At 39.1% G+C, this 10,816-nt stretch overlaps 1 protein-coding gene across 1 annotated transcript in view; it reads left to right on the top strand.

The window, feature by feature from the left end:
- Positions 1-10,816, top strand: part of RCOR1 (REST corepressor 1) — a 121,749-nt gene that overhangs the window by 72,019 nt on the left and 38,914 nt on the right. Inside the window, exon 3 of the mRNA XM_082737510.1 lies at positions 5,447-5,530. Within this exon, the coding sequence (XP_082593636.1) occupies positions 5,447-5,530 (84 nt within the window). The remainder of the gene's footprint in view (positions 1-5,446; positions 5,531-10,816) is intronic.

Genomic DNA, 10,816 nt, shown 5'->3' with positions numbered 1-10,816 from the left:
GAGAATGAGTGTGTGTGTGTGTGTGTGTGTGTGTGTGTGTGTGTGTGTGTAAGAAATCTTAACAGCTTATATACATACTTAAGCAATGTGCTGATGCTTTGTATTCTTAATTTAAAAAAAAAAAGGCTGATTAGGGACCAGTGAATTAACTTCATAGGTCTGACCTGTAATTTGACAAACATTGCTGTTGTATGTATTTTATATCTAGAGATGGATTGCTGGTTTGCTGGGTATCCATACTTCATCAAACGACGCCAACTTTCTAAAGTAGTTGTGCGAAGGTACATTCTCATTAGTGCATTCTCTTTCTTCTCCCCTGTCACGGAAGCTGGTAATTTTAGTTTCCTTGAAATCCTTCTACTTCAGGTCTGGGCTTATTTTTTAAGGTTTTTAAAACGTGGCAGTTGACCTTAAATAAAGAGAGCAGCTTCACAGTTAGCACCCTCAGAAGGCATGAGTACCAATCCAGAAATTAATGACACTGCTTTGGGTTTTTTTGCCTTTTTTTTTTTTTAAAGACTTTATTTAGTCATCTGACAGAGATCACAAGTAGGCAGAGAGGCAGGCAGAGAGAGGTGGAGGCAGGTTCTCTGCTGAGCAGAGAGCCCGATGGGGGGCTCCATCCCAGGACCCTGAGATCATGACCTGAGCTGAAGGCAGAGGCTTAACCCACTGAGCCACCCAGGAGCTCTACACTGTTTTGTTTTCATCATATTTGTATTCTTCAGTTTACACACAGTCTAAATTGGTGTACTTATTGTGAATGTTGAAATAAGCATAGTTGATACAATCACTATCACAGTTGGGGTACAGAATAGTTAAATCTCTTCAAAACATTATCTTGTACAGTTCTTAGCCTTCCTCCTACTTCTAACCCTTGGAACATTGATCTTTTTCCTAACATTATAGTTTCACCTTTCCCAGAATGTCATACATATGGAATCGTAGAATATGTAACCTTCGGAGACTTGCTTCTTTCACTGGGTGTGATGCGTGGGAGATACGGCCGCGTATCAGGAGTGTGTTTGTTTTTATTGTTCTGTAGTATTCCAGTGTAGGAATGCCCATTTTGAATAAAATTTTTATAAGGTGTGAAGTGTAGGTCTAGCGTTCACTTTTCTTTTCTTTTCTTTTCTTTTTTTGCATACGGAGATCCAGTTGTGAAAATCCCCTTTGTTGAACAGGTGTTGAACTGAATCCTCTCTGCATTGAATTGCTTTTGCACCTCTGTCACAAAGTGTTTGACCGAATTTATTTATATGAGTCTGTTTCTGAACTGCCTCCTGTGCCGCTGATCTGTGTATCTGGTTGTTTTTTTGTTGTTGTTGGTTTTTTTTTTTTTTTTTTTTTTGCCAATAGCACACTGTTCCTTTCTACAGTGACAGCGGTGTGCAGCTTCCAACTTTGATATCACTGTTCTGGTCTCCCCTTTTACTCAACCTGTCTGCCCTTTTGTTTTCTATCAATGTGAACTCACAGATTGTTATTTTATTACTGTTATTTAAGTTTTTGCTTAAGTTCTAGATTTGGCCTGGGGGAGACAGAGCCCATCATTCTTTGAACTTCTTCTTACCTTTTGGCATAACAGGATATCCTAGGGTCGTCTTATCCATTTCCTGTCATAGTCCTGGAATCACCCATTTCTCCAAGGAGACCTGGTTTCTTTTATAAGTGAATGGTGATTAGAATCGAGATACGGGAGCTAGATGTGCTCATTATTGCTGGATTGCAGCAAGGCCCTCTCAGTGGACATCGAAAACTAGGAATTCATACCGTTAACCATCAAGTCCTGTCCAGCACTACAGAATTCTTTCTACCCCCCTCCACCTTTATTTGTAATCACTCAATACTTTGAGATTCATTTGTATGTTTAAATAGTTCCTTTTTTTTTTTTTTTTTTTTTTTTAAAGAGAAGTTGCCAAGAAAAATTATTCCATTGAGGGACGCCTGGGTGGCTCAGTTGGTTGAGCAGCTGCCTTCGGCTCAGGTCATGATCCCATTGTCCTGGGATCGAGTCCCACATCGGGCTCCTTGCTCAGCGGGGAGCCTGCTCTTCCCTCTGCCTCTGCTTGCCATTCTGTCTGCCTGTGCTCGCTCGCTCGCTCTCTGATAAATAAATAAAATCTTAAAAAAAAAATTATTCCATTGAGTAGTATGTGACAATTTTAGGAGATTGCCACACTTTCCCCCCACTAGATGTTCTGTTCCTCCGCATTATTGCTAAACCTTGATATTGTTTGTCTGTCTCAGTTTTATATTCTTAATAGGTTTGTTTTGAAATTGTGAATGGTTTTAATTTGCCTTTCTTTAGTGACTGATTTGTATATCTTTCTGTTCCATGTGCTTATTTGCTGTCCTTATGCCTTCTTTGGAGGTGTATTGGAGGTTTATTCAATTTTTTTTTGCCCATTTTTTTTCTTTAACAATATCATTTTTTTTTTAATAAAGATTTTATTTATTTATTTGACATACAGAGTTGACAAGTAGGCAGAGAGGCAGGCAGAGAGAGAGGAGGAAGCAGGCTCCCTGCTGAGCAGAGAGTCCGACATGGGGCTCGATCCCAGGACCCTGGGACCGTGACCTAAGCCAAAGTCAGAGGTTTAACCCCCTGAGCCACCCAGGCACCCCAACAATATCATTTTTAATGTTGAATTTTGAGGGCTCTTTATAGATTCTGGATACAAGGCTTTATCAGATACATGATTTGTAATTTCTCAGTCTTTGGATTGACATGTTGCTTCCTTCAAAGGGTCACTTGAGGAGCAGAAGTTCTTACTTTGGATGAAGCCTCAATTTATGGATTTTTTTTTTCTTTTACGGATTGTGCTCTTGGTGTTTTATCTAAGATCTTCTCCAACCTCAGCTCAGAAGGCTTTTTTTTTTTTTTAAAGATTTATTTATTTATATTAGCACATGGGTGGGAGCAAGCGGAGGGGCAGAGGAGAGAGAATCTCAAGCAGGTGAGATTCTCACCTGAGTCCTGAGCCCCACACAGGGCTTGATTTCACAACCGTTAAGCGTCCAAATCTCGATTTCTATTCAGGATTGTGACCTGAATAGAAATCGAGATTTGGACGCTTAACCAACTGAACTACGCACGCACCCCAAGAAGGTTTTTTCATGTTTTCCTCTAGCAGTTTTATAACTTCTGGTTTACATGTAGTTGTATCATCAATTTTGAGTTACTTTTTGTGTATTTGTATATGTAAAGTATGGACCCATGTTAATTTTTTGAAATATGAGTATCCACTGTTCTAGCATCATTTGTTAAAAAGATTATTTTTCTCCATTGGATTTTGCCTTTGTGCTTCTGTGGATAATCGTTGACCCTGTATGTGTGGTTCTGTTTCCGGACTCCGTTACATTAGTTCACTTCCCTGTGCGCAGGGGCAGCACTGTCCGCATTACTGAATCTTAACTAGCTTTGAGCCAGTGGGCCTTCCAGCTGGCTCTGCTCAAAGCTGCTCTGGCTCTTTAGGTACCTTGTGCTCCTGTATGGCTTTTAGGATGTTTTTCAGTTCCTACAAAAACGTGCTGGGATTTTTGCCTGGGATTGCAGTACATTTGTAGAGCAATTTGGAGAGAATGTTAATATTGTGTCTTTTGATCCATTTACATGGTATGTCTTCCCATTTGCTTAGATCTTTTTTAGTTTCTCTCAGAAATGTTTTATAGTTTTTAGTGTTTAGTTGTATCAGTTCCCTAAGGGGGAGTAGGGATGAAAGGGATATTCTTCAGTTTTGATTTTTATTGACTTTTATTAACGCCTGAAAGAGGTATTCTTTAATTTTGATTTTTATTAACTATTTTGATTTTTATTTTCTAAAAAATTATTGACCTTGTTTCCTGCAAAGTTGCTAAACTCATTTGTTCTAGTAACTTTTTGTAGATTCTACACAGAGGATCATGTTGTCTGTGAATAAGACATTTTTAATTCTGCCTTTTCAGTGTGGATCCCCTGTTCCCACCTTGCCTGATTCATAGTGTCCACACTTTGGGTCTTTCCTTCCACCATACCATTGTTTTTCCTTAATGTAACTGCCCCCTAGATTTTGCCAAAAATCTCTTTCTTTATAAAACCTAGAACACACTAATAGATAAAAATCAAAGGTTAGAGATCTGGCAGTTTCATAGAAAACAGGAATTCTTAAATCAGGCTTTGTGAGCCTTTAATGGGCGTGCCCTTTCTCTCTCTCTTTCTCTCTCTCTCAAATAAAATCTTTAAAAAAGGAAAAAGAAAAAAACAAAGGTAAGAATACTTTTGGAATGAATGAGTTTGGGCCTAACCAGTGTAAAATGCCTGTTAGCGAGCCTCTTAATGTTTCTACTCCTCTGTACCTTTTGAAGATCACATTTAAATGTCTTCGTCGTAGTATATGACTGTTGCTTGTGGTTAATCCAGTTATACATGTGAGCTCAACACCTGCCACTTGTAAACCTTTGGTCTACTATGTTGTATCATAGATATTCAGGAATTTGAGTACATTTAAGAAGTTTGCTTTCAGGGGCACCTGGGTGGCTCAGTTTGTTGAGCATCTAACTCTTGGTTTTGTTTCAGGTCATGATCCCAGAGTCCTGAGATTGAGCCTCATGTTGGGCTCTGTGCCAGTGGGGAGTCTGCTTCTCCCTCTACCTGCTGCTCCTGCCTGTGCTCTCTCTCATTCTCATAAGTAAAATCTTTTAAAATATAAAGGAAGCTTGCTTTAAGATGAAATATTTTTAATGGTTATTCTTTAATAAAGTTGTCAAAAGAAGTTTTGGATTCTTCTTGTCAAGGCAGAGAAGGATAAAGGTCCTGAAAGCACACATGAAGTATACACTTTTTATTTTTATTTTTTAAAAGATTTTATTTATGTGTATAGCAGAGAGATCACAAGTAGGAAGAGAGGCAGTGGTGGGGGCGGGGGGGTGGGGGTAGCAGGCTCCCTGCTAAGCAGAGAACCTGATGCTAGGCTCAATCCCAGGATGGTGAGGTCATGACCTGAGCCAAAGGCAGAGGCTTAACCCTCTGAACTACCCAGGCACCCCGAAGTATACATATTTTAAAGGGATCTTTGAGACTTCCCTTTTGGATGTCCCATGTCTGCAAGCAGAGTGTCTTTGTATATAATGCCTTAAACGCCTGGCCAATGTAGCTGTTGTGCCTGAGTTCAGTCCTGACTACCACCTTCTACTAAATGACCTGTTTCATTTCTTCACCTCGCAAATGAGAATAATAAACCTGTTTGTTAATAGTAGAGGGCTTAGAAGTAAATATATGTTGGCAGACTTGAGGGCCACGCTCACCCTGTGATGGTAAGGGCAGGTTCCATTGGGGCAGATTTCAGTAAAAGCTGGGTGGTGTTACCATGTTCCAAGGATTAAAAGACCAGAATGGTGCTGTTAATCATTGCTTATTATGTCTGTTAAATTATAATAAGAATTTTCTTTCTTTATTTCTCCCAAGCCAAACTAGCAAGACGCAGTCAAGAACGAGACAATCTTGGCATGCTGGTCTGGTCACCTAATCAGAATCTATCAGAAGCAAAACGTAAGTTTTAAAGGACTTTTATTTTCCCTCTTTCTTCTTATTTAATGCAAAGTTTTAAAGTCAGTTTTATAGCTAAAAGTTCCTATACACATTTTAGTTTTCTTACATTTAAGTTTGAAAGTGTGCATTTCTTTACTGTGTCTTGTCATAAGGACTTAAAGATTTTTAACCAGTGGTTTCATAATATTCTTTTTTTTTTTTCAAAATGCTGTATAGGCTAATTCTGGAGTAACTAGGAGGAAAAGCTTAGAGTGGAAAGAAAATTATAATGCAGTGTAAAGCTCCCTCAGCTGGGAATTTACAGTTTTATAAATTTCTAATTGAAGGCTTACAAAGGGCAAGATGCATGTTATTGGAAACAGGCTTTATTTATACTGTAAGACTTCAGCCTAGCTAGAAGGAGACCTGTTGAACTGATTCTGTTTTAGGAGTTTAAAATTATATTAGGATGAATACCCTGAGTTAATTTGAATATTATTTTGGGGGGGGATAAGGGTCCTATAGCTATTAGTAATATTACTTATATATTCAGAGTTTAATTTTTCACCTTTTCTCTCCCCTCTGCTCAAATGATACCAGCAAAATTAATTTTGTATCAGATATATTACCATAAGTCTGTCATTTTCAAAGTTTTAATTTGCTTTGGAACTTAGAGAAGAAAAACTAAATTCCCTTCCGGATAATTTTTCAGTGGAGGTTCATGGATGGAATTTATGGGGATTTGTGAACTTAGAAATCCCATGCAAGGTTTTTTTGGTGTATGCTTGTTTTTCTGGATTTTCAAAGGGGTCTTTGACAAAAATAGGTTAAGAATCAATGCTCTAAAATAAGGGTCAGGCTTGGAAAGCCACCAGTGGTAAATGTTATCACGAAACTGTTCAATTGTGAGTAAAGGCTCAGATTTTTAGGCTTTGATCAGGATTTACCAAAGTGTGTTTTCTAGTATTAAAATAGATGTTGACCGGTTTCCACTGTCAAATAAGTATGAGAGAGGATATGTATTAAATATTCTCCTCTTGTATATTCAGTATCCATGTTAGCACATTTAAGGTACAAAGAGCTCATATGGTAAAGAAACAGGTTTAATTCTGACCAGAAACGATTATTTTTTGTACAGTCCCCTCCATGGAATACAAGAAATTCATCTACTCTTAATAATCCTGAATTTAGCAGTAATAAAATAATCTTAGTCTAATCTGATTTTAAGAATATCTTAATTTTGCCTCTATCAGGCTGCTGCTTAATGAGTTCATAATGAAGAACAAAATAGCGAAAGGAAGTGTTTTGGCACGGCTGGTGTCTTTCCTGTGCTGGGGAAGACCTTTGAAGTACTTCCTGTGTGTGTTTCCCCTTTGACTACTCGCACTAACTTATAAACGCAATCTGTTCCTTTTTTGAACATATTCTCTTTGACAGAAAGCTGAAAATCTGCCTCCCTGTAATTTTTAAACCTTTACTTTTCTGAACTCTGCTAAATAGAGTCTGCTTTCTGACGAGTCTTTCAGATGTTCCATCGTCCCACCACCTTGACCACTGCGGTCCAGGTTAAACCAGCCTGGTTGTTTCAGGTGTTTTTCAGATGGTTTGATTTTCGGGACTCTCTTTTGCACTACTGGTATGTTCCATCCAGTTGGTCATAGTCCCCATATGAAATGATGGTACCCAGAACCAAATATCCAGAATCATGAGCATTCAGTTAAGCTTTGTGGCAAGCACAGCACTGAAATGCAGTCACTCTTCACAGCAACCCCAGAGGAAATTTCTGTCCCCATTTTGCAGATGGCATTCCACAGTCAAAGAGGTTTATGAGTGGTGAAGCCAGTAGCAGTATCCAGGTGTGCTGATTTCACCCTGCTCCATGCTCTGAGTGCCTCTCTCTGGGAGAACTCGTTAACGCGCAGTGTTCTGTGTTTCTGCCACGCTCCTTCTGCTTCTGCAGTTCACAGTCAATCAGTGCCCTTGGTGGTTGTGTTACCTGTTGACATCTGTGGAGTCGGAATGTCATTTTGATATTCTCTTATTTTTCCTAGACCTGGAAGAAAAGAGCAGAATGTGAAAAGTTAGTTGATTTTTAAACAGTGGTATTGCCTAAAATAAATTCGCAGTTTTAATGGAAGCCTTTAAAAATGGAAACTTTTGGGGCGCCTGGGTGGCTCAGTGGGTTAAGCCGCTGCCTTCGGCTCAGGTCATGATCTCAGGGTCCTGGGATCGAGTCCCGCATCGGGCTCTCTGCTCAGCAGGGAGCCTGCTTCCTCCTCTCTCTCTGCCTGCCTCTCTGCCTACTTGTGATCTCTCTCTGTCAAATAAATAAATAAAATCTTTAAAAAAATAAAATAAAATAAAATAAAATAAAAATGGAAACTTTTAAAGCCAATATGCAAGTAACATTTCTATATTGTTGAGAGTTTAGAAGATACAGGAAATTATAAAGAAGGATCAGCTCACACCTTATTCCATTACCCAGAGATAACTGTTGTAAACGTTTTGGGATTTTTCCCAGTCCTCTTTTTTCTCTCTTGTGTGCATATTTATATAATTGAGGTGATGTGGGTGTGTATATGTCTGTGTATTGTTTTCCTGATACTGACCTAAGCATTTCCCACACTGGTTGTTAAATTACCATGTCCATCATATGGGTAGATGGATGAATTTATTAATCTCCTTCTCTTGAAAATTTACATTGTTTCTGAGTTGTTGGCTATTATAAAAGAAAACTGTAGTGAAATGAAACAAGATGAAACCAGAGAGAGACAAGCCATAAGAGACACTTAATCTCAGGAAACAAACTGAGGATTGCTGGAGGTAGAGAGGGGGTGGGAAGGATGGGGTAGCTGGGGGGTGGACACTGGGGAGGGCACGTGCTATGGTGAGTGCTGTGAATTGTGTTAAGACTGATGATTCACAGACCTGTACCCCTGGGGTAAATAATACATTATATCTTAACAACAAAAAAAAATTTAAAAAAGAAAGCTATAGTGAGAAACTGACTCCTAGAACTTTTCCTCTTTCATTTTTTGTTTTTGTTGTGTTTTTAGTCTTTTCTTTAGGATGCGCTCTAGGAGTGGAGCGTGGGGTTATCGGGAACTTGCCCAGCCGCTTCGGGGTGAGGATGTCAACACAATGGGGTATCCTGACGTGACTTAGGTTCCGCTTAGTAGGCTCCTGTTTGTGGAGCTTTGGGAATCCTCCAGTCCTTGTCTGGTAGTCTAATCCCCGTTAGGCTTACAGTGTGATTGTAGTGTGAATGTGGGCAGGGGTACAGTTTTGTCCATTTGCACACCTATTATTTCCCCTCAGCTCCCTGCCCTACCATATATGAGCAAAAAAGAAGCCTTTTCTTTTTGACGTTCTTCATTTTCAAAGAATATGTAAGTCTTGGTTGTCCAGCATTGGTTCTCACTCTGCGTAGGAATAGGAGATTTGGAACATGTTTAGATTGTTGGCAGATACCCCTCATGTTAAGAGACCTGTAGATCTTTGGTTTTTCTTGCGTTGGTTTCTTTCTTCTCAAGTAGCTATTTTAGAGCTGTGCTTCTTAGTGTTACTGCAAGTTTGCAAAATTATTTTGTGGTTATTAAAATGAATGCTGTTGTAGAAATTTCATACAACACAGAATATATAATGTAGACAATTATCCTCATAGTCACTGTGTATAATATATGTACTTCCTTTTTTTTTTTTAAAGATCATTTATTTATTTCTTTATTTATTTGAGAATGGAGTAGAGAAAGAAAGAACTTGAGGTGGGGGGAAGAGGCAGAGGGAGAGGGATAAGCAGACTCTCCACTGAGCAGGGACCCTGATGTGATTGGGGGGTGGGGGACACAGTCCATCCCAGGACCCTAATCATGACCTAAGCCAAAGGCAGACAGTCAATTGACTGAGTCACCCAGGTGCCCTCCCCAATATTTTTATACATATTAATATGTAAATTTTTAAATAACGAAGTATGAGCTTTTCAGCAGTTTGTTCTTAACAATCTATCTGGAACTCTGTTCTGCCTCAGTACATTTACAGTTGCCTAGTTTTTAAATAACAAGTAATGGGTGTCCCATAATTTAATCATTTTTACAAAATTGAAGTATAGTTGACACACAATGTTATGTTACTTCCGTACAATGTAGTGATTCAAGAAGTCTGTGTACGTTACATTGTGCTCGCACAAGTGTGGCTCCTGTCTGTCACCATAAAATACTGTTCCAGTACCACCGGCTGTATGCCTTAGGCTGTGCTTTTTATTCCCATTACTTATTCATTATGTAACTGGATATTTGAAATCTTTCAGTTCTTCTTTCTTGTTTAAAGTTACTTAATTGTTTTAAGTTTTCGTTTTAATCACCTGGTGCTCATTGTCCCAAGGTGTCCATCACCTATTTTCTTGCATCGCACTCCCCACCCTCCACTCTGGTAGTCATCAGTTCTCTATAATTAAGAGTCTTTTTCTTGGTTTTTAAACTAAAAAGCTGGGCACCAGTGTGGCTCAGTGGGTTAAGCCTCTGCCTTCGGCTCAGGTCATGATCTCAGGGTCCTGGGATCAAGTCCCGCATCGGGCTCTCTGCTCAGCAAGGAGCCTGCTTCCCTTTCTCTCTCTCTCTCTGCCTGCCTGTCTACTGTGATCTCTCTCTGTCAAATAAATAAATAAAATCTTTAAAAAAAAAAAAAAACTAAAAAGCTGTAGGGATGATAAATCTGTAGAAATAGAGTTACTAGGCCAAGGGGCAAATACATTATTTCTTTTTTCTTTTTTCTTTTTTCATTTTTAAGAATAGATTTAATTTCTAGCGTAGTTTTAGGTTCACAGCCAAATTGAGTAGAAAGTACAGAGATTCCCCAGATACTTTGCCCCACACGTGCACAACCCTCTTACCCCCCACTGTGGACCTCTCCTACCAGATTGGTCAACTTGTTACCAGTGAACCTACATTGATGCATCATTGTTACCCAAGTTTCCTAGGTTACATTAAGGTTCGTTCTTGTGTTGTACATTCTGGAGGTTTTGACAGATGTATAAGGACATGTATTCGCTGTTATAATTTCATACTGCATAGTTTTCCTGCCCTAGAAATTCTCTATGGTCTGCCTATGCATTTCTCCCAGCCCTGTAACTCTTGGCAACTACTGATCGTTTTACTGCCTCCATAGTTTTATCTTTTCCAGAACTGACATTTACCTGGAAGGAAATAGTATGTAGCCTTTTCAGATTGGCTCTTTTGACTTAATAATAATATACATTTGAGCTTCCATGTCCTGATGGCTCATTTTCTCTTTGGTGCTGAACAGCATTCC

This window comes from Mustela nivalis (assembly GCF_964662115.1).
Source record: "Mustela nivalis genome assembly, chromosome: 6".
Classification (NCBI taxonomy): Eukaryota; Metazoa; Chordata; class Mammalia; order Carnivora; family Mustelidae; genus Mustela; species Mustela nivalis.
This window is presented reverse-complemented; position numbering and strand designations above follow the sequence as displayed.